This window comes from Thamnophis elegans, chromosome 9 (genome assembly GCF_009769535.1).
Source record: "Thamnophis elegans isolate rThaEle1 chromosome 9, rThaEle1.pri, whole genome shotgun sequence".
In the NCBI taxonomy this organism is placed as follows: domain Eukaryota; kingdom Metazoa; phylum Chordata; class Lepidosauria; order Squamata; family Colubridae; genus Thamnophis; species Thamnophis elegans.
Genome location: NC_045549.1, coordinates 73,332,583 through 73,349,615, shown reverse-complemented (window position 1 = coordinate 73,349,615; position 17,033 = coordinate 73,332,583). Strand labels below are relative to the sequence as shown.

Here is a 17,033-nt window from a genome sequence, read left to right as displayed (position 1 = left end):
CTGTGTAAAGCAGCTTTCACTCAGTTGTAGTGGCTGATTATCTGATCTCTTATTGCATTCCATTACCAAGAAGTGAATGAGTTGCCTTTAAATATGATGCTGATGATTTGATCAGTGTTATTGTGTTACTCTCCCATCCTGAGTGTGAACCCTTCCAGATAAGCTAAAGAATAGCATAGCATTATGGAAAGATGGCGTTGATTGGCTTGCCAACTAAGCTGGCTTAGTTTATACCCCTGACTTGTTGTGTAAGCAAAAATATTGGGTTATTTTGGTAAAAAAACTAATTCAGTTTCACAAGTTGTGAGAACATAGCCAAACTATAAGAAAACAATTTTCAGCTTGGAGTTCTGGAGTGAGCATGTTTATTTTAAATACTGGAATTTTAAAAAATCGGAAGCATCATTGCCCGATAAAAGGGTTTTGGAATTAGAATGCATTTTAGGTTTTTTTTAAAAGGAGTGAGGCAATCAATATTTATCTGAATAACAACAGGTGCTGCGTTATATCATCACAAGAATTGGGTTTTTATGAGAATTAGCAGAAGGCTGGTGAAACAGAATATTGGAATAATGTATTTCTCTCTTTTAAATTGTAGTTATATATTTATAAATATACATTGTTTTAATAATTGGCATATTGTACTGTACATTCTGGATACTAAACCAGTCCTATGGTAATAAAAATCTTTAAGCAAGACTTGTTCTATTTTTTTACTGGGTTATCTAATGTCCTGTTTGAATTGGCTTGCGTTATGAGGCGGTTAGACTGTTCTGTTCTTTACTGTTTATGCTATGCTTAATGACCAATATAAACAACATTGCACAGTAAGGGCTTTAATGTCTATCATTATGTAATATAAAGTTTATTTTATTATGTACAAATTAACTCTATGAATGTCAATCCAGATGTAAGTCTCAAATGAGATTATTCCCAAGACAGCACCCTACAATAATTCGATTTGGATGTGTCTATTTAGAAGTACCGCTACATTCATTGATTTACAACAAGAACATTTCACAGGATTGTGTCAAAATACCATCAGAGAACCAAGAGATCTACTTCAGTAAATATATCAGTGAGGTTGTGCCTGTGTGTGCCTGTGTGTCTTCAGTAAATATATCAGTGAGGGTGTGTGTGTGTGTGTGTTTGTGTGTGATGGCACCTTTGTAGAATTGCAGGGTTATGATAGAGCAGGAGGAAAACTTGATTTCTTTCCTTTCTTTATATATTTCATTTTTTCTCCCTGCCTATGTTTCTTTACTACATGGAACCATAAAGTTGTGAACTACATTTTAGCCTAAGTACCATGTGAAAAAGCAGCCCATGTAATTAATTTAAGTCAGCATGTTGACTAGACATAGGGACGCGGTGGCTCAGTGGCTAAGATGCTGAGCTTATCTATCAGAAAGTTCGGCAGTTCGAATCCCAGGCGCTGTGTAACGGAGTGAGCTCCCGTGACTTGTCCCAGATTCTGCCAACCTAGCAGTTCTAAAGCACGGAAAAAATGCAAGTAGAAAAATAGGGACCACCTTTGGTGGGAAGGTAAAAGTGTTCCATGCGCCTTTGGCATTTAGTCATGCCGGCCACATGACCACGGAGACGTCTTCGGACAGCGCTGGCTCTTTGCCTTTGGAACGGAGATGAGCACCGCCCCAGAGTCAGGAACGACTGGCACATATGTGCGAGGGGAACCTTTACCTATACCTTTTATTGACTAGACAATTGGATTGAGTAAAGTATGGCTGTTAACACCTAGATAAGCTTGTCTTATAGACGCTATATATTTATATGTAAATATCTTTGAGTATGAGTTTAACTTCTTAAAAATTACACCAGAAAATACTATTTGTAATGGGAATACCTACAGAACAGTAGGATCACAGACACTGACCTACTGGGGAAGCACCCCCCCACCCCATGATGCTTTGCAAATAAAGATCATAGTAAAACCCAATAGTTATAATATCGGAGCAGTCAAAAGCTTATTTTACAAATAGTAAAAAAATGTTAGCTGTATTGGAAGAAATAGAAACTCGTGATCATTTAGCAATTGTCAATAAGATGGATCCAGGTGACAAGTGGTTACATTTCCACACATATATTTAATAATTGATCCAAGTGACATGAAAGTTTAAAGATATCACTACATTGTTTGATGGTATATCAAAGAAAAGTACTACATAATTAGGTTTCCCAAGCTATAGCAGTAGACTTATATACCGCTTCATAGGCCTTTCAGGCCTCTCTAAGCGGTTTACAGAGAGTCAGCATATTGCCCCCAACAATCTGGGTCCTCATTTTACCCACCTCGGAAGGATGGAAGGCTGAGTCAACCCTGAGCCGGTGAGATTTAACCGCTGACCTGCTGATCTAGCAGTAGCCTGCAGTGCTGCATTTAACCACTGCGCCACCTTGGCTATGATAAAAACTAGGTTAATTAAACTGATAAGAGAACTCCAGAGGACTAAAAAGTCCTAATTTATAAAGTCCACATTTCAAGTAGCATTTTAAATATGAATTTATCCAGAATAATCCCCCGAGCTTTTTATCTCTAATATGGCAATGAAAATACCCACATGCTTTTTTCTTTCCAAGTACAAAAATGGGACATTGTAGGATAAAACTACATGGGAGGAGATTTAGGACAAATAAAATCAATTTTTCTAAAACATGTAACAGTTGACCTACATATTATCCTACAAAGAGTAGTAATTGGACAATTTTAAATGGGGCTTGGACAGATATATGCAGATTATTAAGGCTCAATGGTCACAATCACTGCATTTTTTTCTACTCAAGCTTTGTTGTGTTTGGTGTTGTATCTAGACATCCCACTGGCTAATCATTTTGTTGTTAGATGGACCTGATCCAGAACTGCATTTATGTTTTTTTGTCATGAAGGAGATCTATGCGGCAGCCCAACTAACAGAGTGGCATATAAATAAATGACTATAACTACTAACATCTGGTTTTAAAATTAAGATTTTAAATATATACATACACAGACACACACACACATGATTTATACCCAAAATATATTGTTCCCCTCCCTATAGTGGATGCTAGTGATAGTCCTTTAGTGACTTCAAAGTTACAATGGCCCTGAACAAGTGACTTACGGCTGCATTTTGTACTTTTCACCCATTGTAGCATCCCCATGGTTGTGTGATCAGGTTTATATTCTGCTAAACAAAGGTGATTTCCTAGCCTTGGTGATTATTATAGTTTTATCATATTCCGCTGTTTAAATTTTTTAAAATTGGGATGTGGAAAAAAATGCTGTCAGTGGCAAATTTATAATGATTACATTATGGAGATCCTGGGAATAGAGGAAAAAATGTTTCAACAAGCATTAAGGAATGTATCCATATAGGGCAGGGGCATCCAAATTTGGGGACTTCCAACTCCCAGAATTCCCAGCCAGCATGATATAACAGGGGTGTCCAAATTTGGGAACTTTAAGACTTGTGGATTTCAACTCCCAGAATTTCCCCAGCCAGCAATGGAGTTGAAGTCCACAAGTTTTAAAGTTCCCAGGTTTGGACATCTCTGATATAGGGAATATGCCAAGAATATAGCGCCACCCGGACCAGATGGTCTACTCCGGGGAGGGGAACGGTAACCAGGTGGAGATAAAAAGGGCAACCAGGGATGGATCTGGCCCACTTGATAAGAACATGAGGGGGAATGTACCAATATAACGGGTGCGATCAAAGGCCTCTTAAAAAGCATGTAGGGGGGGATGGTTCTGGGCCGTGGAGATGATCTTGAAAGTGTAACCAGTGGCCTCTTGAAAGGCAGGTTGGGAGGAGTTACAATCTATGGAGTTACAACCCCGGGGGACGTAAGAGCGAAACCTCCCAGCGCTTTCTCTTCCTAAGGCGGGACCCAAAAACAAAAGCCGAGCTAGATCGCTTTGAAGTGTAGCAAAACATCCCGAGCGTTCCAAACGAAACGGGCCAATCAGCGCCTCGCCTTTAGCGGCCAATTTGCATGCGAATGCCAACTCAGCGCGAGCAAAAGCGCCTTTCCGCTGCAAGGGGCGTCCCCGGGAAAGGGCGGAAGGGAATCAGTTGCAACGGGGAGGGAGGGAGGGAGGCGGGGCTTGCGGCCATGCACCGCCCCGGGGAATGGAGGGAGGGGGGGCCTGACTCCTCCCCTTTGGTGGGAGCCGGCAGATCCGGGTCTCCTTGCAAAGGGCCGGAATCTGACGTGGTCAGTGCAATCAAAACAAGACTCTAGAGGGTGGATTTCTTCCTCTGCGAGCCTCGCCAAATTGCACCAGCCGCCTCCGCTAATTTGGTGAGTTCGGTTGGGCTCCGGCTTCTTGGCACCGAGTCTTGGGCTCTCTGCGGTTCAAAAGGGATGCAATCCATCGCCCGGGGGCTGTGGGGGAGGGTGTTGGCTGCGAGGGGAAAGGAAGGCAGGGCGTGATGGGATCCTAAAAAGTTTCTCCGGCTTGGGGCGAAATCAGATCCTCCAGCTTTCGCATTCCGGGGGCGATCGCTTGCTCGGTTGCACCCCAGCTGCTCCCGAGAGAGAGAGAGAGAGAGAGAGATCCTTAGGAGGAGGGATGCGCTCTTATGGGCAGCCTCCCTTGCGCGAATGGCTCGGGAGAAAGTTGCGCGTGGAATAGCGATCTGGCGTTGCGTACCTATGGATCCATTTTGCCCCGGCGGCTTCGTGTTCGTGTGAGTGGCTCGATCTAAAAGAGGAAGCCGGCCTTATACGCTTTGCTGGCTAAGGTCTGTTTGTCCTGTGCATTCCGATTTATTTTGCAACTTAATCGAGCGATACAGTTGATAAGTAGGATCTAAAAAAAATAAATCTGGAATTCTTTGGAAGTGATGCAGTTATGTGGGCTCAATGAGGTCATCAGCTATCCTTGCTCCCTAGAGAATGCTTGAAACTAATGAGACAGACCTGACTGCAGGAAAAAAAGAGTAAATTATTGCTAATATTTAATACCTTTAGTATTACACCATTTAATATGCTGAACAATCTGGTTGAAGCCCTCTGTAATCTCCATGTTGAGTTGAAAGTTTATTACGCTGATAAAATCTTCTTGCTTTTCAGAAGGAACTTACCTTGGCTCATAACTTCTCATCCATTCTGGGGTCAAACCCTTTAAACTGACCGTATAATTTTATTAGTTATTCCAGAATGATCAGGCGTAGCATCTTAAAAATAATATGACTGTGAAATGCTTGTGCCTGAATAACTTTGAAACTGGTCTTTTGTCTCAGGCCATCATGGGACACACACGTCTCATCAAAAATGGCTTTAGGTATGCACTGCTCAGTTGTGTGTGTGTGTAGATAATGTTTGTCACCTTCAGTTATTTATAAAAAATAAATATAATTATAGAAGAACTGAGCTCCGCTTAAGGAAGATAACTTTAAAAAAAAAATAATCTCAGTATGTTTTAGTTGCTTCTTTTTTTCTTTCTGTTTCCTCTTCCTTCCCAGTCCTTTATTGCTCCTGACTGTCCTCCTGTTTATTCTTGCTTACAAAAACACACACACACCCAAACTCAAGTCTAAAGTTGCAGCGGATAAACAGAGCCAATTGTGAAGTTTCTGGGCTGTAGCCAACGACAATTCTCTTGACTCTCAAAGATGACCAGAGACTACATATTTCCCTGCCTGCATTCTTTTAATAATTCGCCACTTGCTTTGAAATATGCTGAAAGGTTTTCAAGAATGGACAGAAGCCGTTGCAGAAAATTAAAATCTCTCTGGTCAGTAATGGACATCTTTGTTTGTTTGTTTGTTTATTCTCTTCCCTTGAATTGTATCCTGTTCTTCTACCTTTCTCGTTCTGATTTGGCTATTTTTGCTCTTAATTCCCATTGCATTTTATTCCTGTAATGGGCCCTTCATGGATTACTGCCTTGTCAGAGCTCTCTACTATGACCTGTCCGTCTTGCGTGGCCCGGCATGGCATGGCTCACAGCTTCATTAAGTCATTCAGTCCTTAAGAAAGCTAAGATCATGGCATCCGGCCCTCTCAATTCCTGGCAAATAGATGGGGAAGAAATGGAGATAGTGACAGGTTTTATTTTCCTGGACTCCAAGATCACCGCAGATGGGGGCTGCAACCAATAAATTAAAAGATGCTTGCTCCTGGGGAGGAAAGTGATGGCAAATCTAGACACCATATTAAAAAGCAGAGACATCACCCTGCCAACAAAAGTGTGTCTAGTCAAGGCTGTGGTATTCCCAGTTGCAATGGATGGCTGTGAAGTTTGGATCATAAGGAAGGCTGAGCGCCAAAGAATGGAGGCCTTTGAACTCAGATGCTGGAGAAGACTCCTGCGAGTCCCTTGGACTGCAAGGCCATCCAACCGGTCAGTCCTAGAGGAGATCAACCCTGACTGCTCTTTAGAAGGCCAGATCCCGAAGAGGAAACTCAAAGACTTTGGCCACCTAATGAGAAGGAAGGACTCACTGGAGAAGAGCCTCATGCTGGGAAAGATTTGAGGGCAAAAGAAGAAGGGGACGACAAAGAAGGAGGTGGCTAGATGGAGTCACCGAAGCAGTCAGCGTGAGTTTCAATGGACTCAGGAGGATGGCAGAGGACAGGAAGGCCTGGAGGAATGTTGTCCATGGGGTCGTGATGGGTCAGACACAACTTTGCAACTAACAACAACAAATCAGTAATGGCATTCTGGAAGACTGAATTTAACACATGATAAAAGGTCCCTTTGTGACTGGTTTAAGGAAATGCTAGCAGTTATAGATTGTTTTTTTAAAAAAACACAACAACCAGTATAACCAGTTGGAAAGGATGAGAAAGAATGATTAGCGCATAATATGCACTTGAGGAAGAAAGGCAAAAAGAAAAAAGAAATTTGGTGCATAGTATTAGGAATTGTCCATCTGTAAATACCCGTGACATTAAAAAGTTATTTCTTTCCAGATTTTTTGAACTACAAAATAATTTCCTTCTATGTTGACCACGACCTGCAGGAATTGTCTTATGGGGACACATCTGGATGTGTGTGTGCACATGTGGCAGAGAAATAGACAAAGAGACACCTTAAAGATTGACCAATATTTTGACCTTGCTGTTGATGACTCTGATTTTGGAGGGTTAGATCGAAGTGGAAGAATTTATTATAACGACCAGAAATTTCAGCTCTGTAACGCATAGGATTGCTGCATGTCCTCAAATGCAAATTGCATCTGAGTGAATGAGTGAGAGTGTTATTGGCCCAAAGTCACCCAGCTATCTTTCATGCCTAAGGTGGGACTAGAATTCACAGTTTCCTGGTTTCTAGGCCAGCACCTTAATCTCTAGACCAAATTGATTCCCTGTATGTTGTTAGGGTTCTTTTTCAGGTTTGATCTTAGACAGGTGTGTTTCCTTTATCATCGGCTGTTAGAATTTCAAGCGATCTGGGCTAATCCAAATTCTGTCTTAAGATTTTATTTTGGCAAGGAGGTCGGGACAAACATTGAATGATTTCAGTGCTGCAGTCATATTGGTGGGATGAAAACTATCTCGGTCTTTAGTTGCAACCACAATATACACTTCACTGCACAAGCTATTAAAACGTCAGCAACACGGTGAGGTGTTGTAACCAAGTAGTTTGCATTGTCTTAACATAAGAGATGCTGTTTTTAATGAAAGTTTGTTCTGCCTCATGAGAAATTTCTCATTTCCTACTTTCATCAATATATTTAGCAGAGGCGGTATATAATATTTGCAAAACAAACACCTATTCCCAGACAAAGCTGCTGATAATGTTTCATTATTTTAAGGGCAGTTCGTGGCTGCAAGTAGTCCTCGACTTACGGCCACAATTGAGCCCAGAATTTCTGTTGCTAAGCCAGACAGTTTGTTGTGAATGTTGCCCCGTTTAATGACCTTTCTTGCCACCGTTAAGTGAATCACTGCAGTTCTTAAGTTAGTCAGACACTGGTTTCCTCCATTGGTTTGCTTGTCAGGTCACAAAAGTGGATCACATGACCCCGGGGACACCGCAACCGTCATAAGTATGAGTCAGTTGCCAAGCGTCTGGATTTTGATCACACGACCATGGGGACGCTGCAACAGTCGTCACTGTGAAAAATGGTCGTAAGTCACTTTTTCACTTCTGTTGTAACTTCGGCCGTGCAATGGACAGTCGAAAGTCAAGGACTGCCTGTAATCGTGTTCAGCACAAAATGACTTTTGCAACAAAGAATTGCTTTGTTGGTATAAGCTTGAAGGTATAACCTGGGCGATTAATTATTGCACAATAAAAATTGCCACGTTCCGCTCTAATTTTTGTATTTACCTTAATATAAGCCTTTGTTTTAGGCTAGTTAAACAGGTGTGGCAGGAAATAGCCAGTGGAGAAAGAGAATGTTGTTGTTTGTCACACTCTGAAGGAGGATTTCTACTCCTTAAATACATAGATACAGTCGGAAGGTAACTTGTTCTTGTTCTTTTATAATTTTAATAAAGATTGTTGACGTGTACTTTTTTCAATATCTTTTTGGAGCATCTGATACAGGCATAGAATTATGACATTGGCTATGCTTTAGCAAACCACCCATGGAAAAACTACAGATTACAGGATTAGCCTGTATTTTTCTTTTTAATTTATATTTCATTTATTTGTATCTTGGCCTCCTCTGCAGTGGCTCCTTCCCTTGGGAACGTCGCTCCTTTGGAAATCAGATTGATGCCCTCCTTCCTGTTCTGAAAGGCCTGGAAGAGATGATTCTGTCAGTGGGTTTGGGGACTTCAAATTGATTCAGACATGGTCAAAGGGCTTGGATTATTGTATTTGTCACTGCCATGGGGGGAGGGGGGAGTTTCTTGTTGATTTTTAGTGCTTTATGCCAGGGGTCCCCAACCTTTCGGATCTCAGGGACCACTAAATTCATAATTTTAAATCCTGTGGACCACTTATATGGCTGGGTGGGCGTGGCTAGGCGGTTAGGTGACTCGGTGGGTGATGTCACTCACCTCGAGGGGCGCCTCCCCAGCCTCTATTCGCCCCTCCCCTCCCAGCCGCTCCTCCTTAGGGCCCCAACAGGAAGCAGTTGTTGGAGCTAAGCGGCTCCTATGAGAAAGAGGTGGCAAAACAGCTCAGTTCAAATTGGATCTGACCGAGAAGGAGGCTCAGCAGAAGCACCTCACTGAGGACTACGAGCATAGGCTTTCCAAGCAGAGGGAAGACCTGCGGGAGTGCAAGGCCAGGTACCGGCGCCTGGAGGCTCAGTGGGCTGAGATGGTCAGCCAGTTCCAGGCCATGATAACAGTCCCACTGGAACGAGGCCCTCCGGCTCTTAACAACCAGCATCGCTTCCCTCCAGCCTTCGCCCAAAGCCCCCACCAGGAGGCTGAAGCAGACCCCAAGTCAGAATTTCTGCCCCCCTCCAACCCACACAAGAAGACCCTGAAGGGGGAGACTGCAGCAACACAAGATTTCATTGCGCTTATCCAGCCCAGGGGTCATAGTTTGAGCAGCAGAGACCACTGCTTTACACCCTCCAGATGCACCATGTATGAGAGTTGGACAGCCCGAGAGCCATTTTGGACTAGTGGCTAAGGTACTGGGCTACAAAGCAAGGGACCGTGAATTCTAGTCCCACCCTAGGCATAAAAGTTGGCTGGGTGACTTTAGGCTAATCACCAGGTGATAATGGGTTCTAGTCCCTTCTTGAGCATGAAAACCAGCTGGGTGACTTTGGGTTAATCACCAGGAGATGGTGAGTTCTACTCCGCCTTAGCTATAAAAGTCCGCTGGGTAACTTTGGACCAATCACCAGAAGGTGGGAGTTATAGTCTGGCCTAGGCATGAAAGATGGCTGGGTGACTTTAGGCTAATCACCAGGTGATGGTGGGTTATAGCCCCGTCTTAACCATGAAAACCAGCTGAGTGGGCCAATTACCAGGAAATTGTGAGTTCTAGTCCTGCCTTAGACATGAAAACCAGCTGGGTAACTTTGGCCTAATGACCCGGAGATGGTGAGTTCTAATCCTGCCATAGCCATGAAAGCCAGCTGGGTGATCTTGGGCAGTCATACTATCTCAGCACCCCAACCCATCTCACGAAGATGTTGTTATGGGGAAAATAAGAAGCGGAAAGTGCGTTGGGTATATTTGCCGCCATGAGTTATTTCTGAAAACAACAAAGGCGGGATAATCAATGGATGAACCAATAAAAACAACTCTAAAACAAATGGAATAAATAACTCAACCCAGCCCCTTTTTGTTTCCTCCTAGGGTCCCTTAGCGCTCCAGGTCCATCCACAACATGGCAGAAGGCGGCTTTGACCCCTGCGAGTGTATTTGCGCGCAAGAGCACGCCATGAGGAGGTTGATCAACCTGGTAAGGATAATCTGGGGAACTAGAGTCTTATTCTGGGCAGTGGGCTGCTTTGAAGAGCCTTCAGTTCCGATCCGCATGGATGAGGGCAGCCAACCCCTCTTGGATTTTCCATCCAATGCAGTCAAATGCAAACAGCAATGTGCTTGGAAGAGTCCTCCCTCCTTCCTGCGTGGATGGAGGAAGGGAAGGCTAGACGGACAGAGAGACGTCCACCTGCTCTAGTTCTGTATAGACACCTGTATGTCCTACCCCTCCCCCCCCCACAGCTATCGAAGGAGGCTTTCAGCTACAGGGAGTCCCCTGACTTGTGACCAGAATTGTGCCCAACATTTCTGTTGCTCAGCAAGAGGGTTAAGCGAATTTTATCACCTCTCTTGCCACAGTTGTTAAAAGTGAACCCCTGCAGAGGTTAAGGGCAGATACAGACCTGCCGGCCTTTTGCAGCTGAGCCGTTCTGCTACGATGGTCTTGCTAGTTCCTGTAATTTTCTATGAGACTTTTGAAAAGAGAAATGAAGCAGTGAGAGTTTTCGCATAAGCTGTAGTAGTTACGCTTCGGGGATTAAGAGGACTTCCCCTTTTCTTGTTTCAACTGTCTCATTCCTGCACCTGGAACAATTGTCCGTAAACTTCTTCAACCATTTTTAGGAGGCCTGGTATCATAACAGAGTTGGGTTGTTTTTGGCTCGGATATGATTTACAGGGCAACGTGATGGCTCAGTGACTAAGACGCTGAGCTTGTCAATCAGAAAGGTCGGCGGTTCGAATCCTTCGCGCTGCGTAACGGAGTGAAATCCCGTGACTCGTCCCAGCTTCTGCCAACCTAGCAGTTCGAAAGCACTGCTAGGTAAAATGCAAGTAGAAAAATAAGAACCACCTTTGGTGGGAAGGTAACAGTGTTCCGTGCGCCTTCAGCATTGAGTCATGCCAGCCACATGACCACGGAGACGTCTTGGGACAGCGCTGGCTCTTCAGTTTTGAAACAGAGATGAGCACTGCCCCCTAGACTTGGGAACGACTAGCGCATATGTGCGAGGGGAACCTTTACCTTATGATTTAAAGAAAATCCAGGGGCTGCAATCTCTGTATTTGGTGTTTGCAAAAGTGAGAAGACTATTTTCCTTTTGGGGTAACTTGTTTATTTGTGGAGGGTCCTTTTCAATTTTTATGCCCTCTTTCCACATACAGGAAAAAAAAAAAAAAAATAGGCTTCCATAAGTCACACAAAATAAAGAGGAAAAAAATGTCTTCGATCGTATTAGCATTTCTGGGATAGCAAAATAAAAGTCGACACAGTAGAAATTGGTGCAAATGTGGGAATTCCGTGTTCTGAGAGCTGCTGCAGCCTTATGATTTAATTTTCAGCTAGCCCTGATGATGTTACCTAGTCAGGTAATGAAACGCCTGTAAGAAAACAACCAAGCTCAGGGAGCACCAAGGATCCCTCCTTTCAACCCTGAGCTACAAATATTCTCCTTTATTGATATTTATTCCACCCCACTCTCTCCCCCCAGCAATTCTCCTGCCTTGTCATCAACAGGCAGGCTTTTTTATCATTATGCTAATCCACAATTACTCAAGTGACATCGATAGAATGAAAAACCCTTGTATTTTTCTATGAAAATTGCTTGGAAGCTCACAACACAACAATGGCAGTCTCTTGGGTAACTGTTCCTGTACATTACTATACCGCTTTGAGCCCACGTTTCTGCTATTAAATGAGACATTTGTTAAGTGCTTTTTGCCCCCTTTTACGACCTTTATTGTCACCGTTGTTAAGTGGATCACCGCAGTGGTTAAATTAGTAACGCAATTGTTAAGTGAACCTGTCTTCCCTATGGGCTTCGCCCTTCCTACGGTCGCAAAAGGGGATTGTGTGATCCCAGGACAACTGCGAGGGTCGTAAATGTGAACCGGTTGCCAAGCGTCCGAATTTTGATCCCCTGAATTTTGCAAAGGTCGTAAGTGTGAAAAACGGCCATAAGTCATTTTTTATTGTGCCGTTGCAACATTGAATGGTTACTGACTGGAGCTGTTATAAGTTGAGGACCATCTGTATTTGTCTTGAGGACGACCATGTCCAGAAGTGGGAGCCCATGAGCTGAAATCCTGCTTGCCTATGTGTTATTTCAACTTTGCAATCTGTTTTTTTAAAAGCGATGCTTAATGGTGGAGTGATATGGTGGCCTAAAGGTGGCACTCTCTCCTCACAATCGGGAGGCTGTGAGTTCAATCCTAGTAGCAGCAGCTATTTCTCTCTCTCTAGATACAAAGAGTTGATTGTCTGCTGGGAAGGCCACCAGTAAATGCTCCATTCCTATCAGTCCTCATCCTGAAGCAAGGGATGGCACGGTCTTTAAAAGAAAAAATAAATTCCTTACCCTAATGATAAACTTAAATTTCCTAAACTTAAGAATTCTTGGGAAATCTTTGAATATACTCCAAACATAAGAATTATTACCAGCTCCTTTTAACGACAGCATAATTCCTTGCGGGGTGAAGTCTGGGCCTTAGACTGTCTACTGTTGACCTCACCCCATTCCTAAGAAGTCTGTAAAGGGCGTTCATAAAGCTCACCAACGTCCCTACCATCCCTGTCCTAACAACCCCATTTATTCGTATCCATTTCATGTGTTCCTAATCTTGTATATACTTATATCCATTACCTTATACATGCTTGACAAAACAAACAAATAAACAAATTAAAATAAACCGAATGGAGCTAGCAGAGTGTTTACTGGCCGGATGCCCTCCTGGTCACCAATGCGGAGTTTTGATCAGCAGATACATTCTCATTGTGCCCAGAGAGAGAGAGAGATACCTGCCTCTATCTAGGATCGAACTCACAACCTCCTGATCGTGAGGCGACAGCCCCACCTCTAGACCACTGCGCCACACTCTCCAAACAGAAGAATTCAAGCATATAAATGATTCTGAGCTATAAAATTCCAAATATTTCTCTGGACAGGATATCTTTTACACTAAAACACTATGAAAAAACCTGGTCTCTTCGCGAAGTTTACTAAGGTTTCTTTTCCAATGGATTCTTCTGCTCATTCAGAAGACGGGGCCTACCCTCTCCGATCTTAATACAGTTGCTGCAGAATGAAATTAAATGCTATGATTTAATTTCAGTTTCTTAATTCCCAAGAACACAATTGGATTCTGCCTGATGGTCATGATGTTGGTATTAAGCATCAGGATGGAATAAATGAAGGATCAGAATGGAATACATGAAGGGAGCTCTCCAGAGAGGTTGCTAATGCAGCCATATGGTTTTCCATCAGCTTAAATTTATGTTAATATTGCCATCTTTTGTTTAAACACACACAGACGCGCACGCTACACAGAGCAAGGTGCAATCTGTTTATGGACTCATTAGAAGCAATAAAAAGTCAGACTCCTTTCCTAGGGACTTCATAAACACCTCCATGCAAGAGTTTTCTTGTTTTTATTTTTATTTTCCTTCAACAATAGAGAATTGGCTTCTGTGCTCTGTGTTTTATTTTTTAAGGGTCCTCTTTGCTTAGCAAAATATTGTTCTTTTTAAACGCAGGATAGCACCCTCGCTCTCCTCTCTGTCTCTGCTGTGGCCACCAGCGGCCAGTAGCACTGGCAACAGATTCGGAGAGCGAGGAGGTTGGGGAGGAACCTGGGCCAGTCCTGGAGTCTGGGGAAGGCTCTGAGGAGGGTTCTGGGTCAGAGGCAGAGAGGGGGGCAGAGCCATATGCCAGTTATCAGCTGCCTTCAGAGTCAGACATCAGTGATGCAGAAGAACAGCTGGAGCCTCTTCCCAGTGTGCGCATGCGCAGAGTTGCCAGAGGAAGGGAACAGCTAAAGAACGGGTTGACGTGGGAGTAAGGCCACAGGTAGACAGTGAAGGGCCCCTCCCCGAGGAAATAAAAGAGGAGCGACAGGGGAGTGGAGTTTGCAGGAGACAATTACGGTACTTCGCTTAATTCGTTCATGACTCTGTGAGACTCCTGGCCAAGTTCTGCAGATATCAGGACTGGCAGCTCTCCAAGCCAGATAAGGTCTGTGACTCTAAATCCTCCCTTGAAAGACTTTGCTGGATGTGAATGAGCAGAATTCTCAGGAAATTAATCAAAGGGGCTTTTGTCGGGACCGGGAATTTGCTTCAGGCTCTTGGGAAGCCTCGGTCAGAACAATCTCACACCCTCTGCGTTTGCACAAATCACTTTGCAGTGCTTTAGAAATGGAATGAGCGATTAAAAAAATCAAAAGAAGGGCTTGCGTGTCTGTAACTTATGCATCCTATTGCGGTTGCAGAATCCCCTCTACCCAAAAAAGGTTAGGGTTTGTTAAACTTTTTTTTTAAGTGATAAGCTGTTAGTTCAAGACGGAAGAATGGAGAACAGGTGTTTCCCATGGCTTTTGCAAAATCAGTGCAATATCTGATTCAGTTTAAAACTCAGCTTTGCATATCTCATGATTCAGGAACCAGATACTGTAACTCAGATACAGCTGCAGTCAGTTTATTTAGAGCAGTGTTTCTCAACCTTGGCAGCTTGAAGATGTCTGGACTTCAACTCCCAGAATTCCCCAGCCAGCGAATGCTGGCTGGGGAATTCTGGGAGTTGAGGTCCAGACATCTTCAAGTTGCCAAGGTTGAGAAACACTGATTTAGAGAATTTTTGGACCACAGAGATATCATTATTGTTGGTTTTTTTTTAAAAAAAAAACACGTTTTACTTCTGAGGGCTACCGAGTGTTAGATGGACACAACATTCATAGCAATTTTCCCCCCCTGGAAGTTGGAATTTTTTAAAAGGCAAACCAGGTGTGTGTGAAGCGAGTCTTCATTGTGTAAGCATTCTTAGGCCGACCAATCCAGTTGAGCCCAAAACTTCCCTCGCAAAGCGAGGCAATTGTTCCAGTGAGTTGAACTCATTTTACGACCTTTCTTGCCACGGTGGTTAAGCAAATCACTGCAGTGGTTAAGTCAGTAACACGGTTGTAAAATGAGTCCGGCCTCCCCCACTGACTTTGCAAGGTCGCGAAAGGCGATCACATGACTGCCCTGCAACCCGTCATAAGTACAAGTCAGTTGCCAAGCACCCCAGTTTTGGTGACGTGATGCTGCTTTCCAGCAAGCCAGCCTTGCCTGAACAAAATAAATTATTGATCACTGTTAATTTTAATTCAATTTTTTTAAAAAAAAAATGTCATTGTCAATTTTAATTGGGTTTGGGATATTCTATTTAATTTTTTTAAACTTTTGTATTATGTGTTTCTTTTAATGTTGTACGCCGCCTTGAGTCCTTGGGAGAAGGGCAGCATATAAATCTAATAAACCTAAACCTAAACAGTGTGAAAAATGATCATAATTTATTTTTTTCCATTGGCCTTTGCAACTTCAGTCACTCAGCAAATGGTTGTAAGTTGAGGACCAGCTGTCGGGCTGAAAACTGAACAAAGCAGTGCTGGGTTAGGAAGCCAGGACACAAGAAATTGTTATTCTATGTGTAGGTCCTATTTTGCCCTGGAACGAAATCCATGTGAAGAGTTTTAGGAAATGCCTACAATGATATTATTATCAGTGTTCCTAAAGGTTCCAATGATATGTTGCAATAAACTTGCATATTTACACAGCACAATTTACGTCGGTTTTCAGCTTTATTGGCCAATGTCAGATTTCTCCCAAAATTGTCACCGGCTCTGCTATAAATCACGAGAAATTCTGATAGGATAGGATAGGATGGTATAGAATAGAATAGGAAATAAATGAATAGAATAGAAGAATAGAATAGAAATTAAATGAATAGAATAGAATATGTGAGTAGAATAGAATAGAATAATAAAAAAATAGAATAGGAATTAAATGAATAGAAGAGTTGAATTGAATTGAATTCTTTCTTGGCCAAGTGTGATTGGACACACAAGGAATTTGTCTTTGGTGCAGATGCTCTCAGTGTACTTAAGGAGAATAAAATATATTCATCAAGAATCATCAGATACAACACTTAATGATAGTCAGGGTTACTAATAAGCTATCAAATTGTACTAGGAGACAAATAAAACAATATAAATTGAAAGATACAAGCAACATGGTTATAGTCATAAGTGGGGGGAGAGAGATACTAGGAAGGAAAAGAAGAATAGTAATACAGTCTTGGTAAATTATTGACAGTGTTGTGGGAATTAGTTGTTTAGCAGAGTGATGGCATTCAAGGAAAAACTGTTCTTGTGTCTAATTGTTCTGGTGCGCAGTGCCCTATAGTATCATTTTGAGGGTAGGAGTTGAAACAATTGATGTCCAGGATGTGAGGGGTCTGTAGATATCTTTTTGACTCTTACAGTGTAGAGGTCCTCAATAGAATATTATGAATATATGACGATGAAAAAATAATGATGAATATTATCTACATTTCTGTGAGCGACCACAGTTCCTAGGAGCTTACGGAATCAGATGCACCAGTGCTGTTTTACAGACTAAATGGATTTTTTTTTTTTATCAATGCCATTTAACTCTCCGGTATATTTTTAATGTTTGGGAATTGTCCAACAAGCTGGTGAAATGTCATTGAACTTCTTGTATCCTTGTCTTTGTTTCAGTTACGGCAATCTCAGTCCTACTGCACGGAGACGGAATGTCTTCAGGAACGTAAGTAATTGGAAGGCAAGAATAGTTACTGTGACTAGGTGATTGCAATGCAAAGCATGATGATCGAGGAACACAT

The 17,033-nt window shown here is 42.7% G+C and overlaps 1 protein-coding gene across 3 annotated transcripts in view; it reads left to right on the top strand.

Annotated features, from left to right (window-relative positions):
- Positions 1-17,033, top strand: part of SMIM14 (small integral membrane protein 14) — a 36,116-nt gene that overhangs the window by 4,525 nt on the left and 14,558 nt on the right. For 2 of the 3 annotated variants that reach the window (XM_032224048.1, XM_032224047.1), the window contains exons 3-4: positions 10,228-10,333; positions 16,909-16,957. In XM_032224048.1, coding sequence (XP_032079939.1) covers positions 10,259-10,333; positions 16,909-16,957 — 124 coding nt within the window. In that variant the 5' untranslated portion in view covers positions 10,228-10,258. Of the gene's footprint in view, positions 1-4,143; positions 4,306-10,227; positions 10,334-16,908; positions 16,958-17,033 lie in introns of those variants that run through there. The other variant, XM_032224046.1, reaches the window with a different exon arrangement.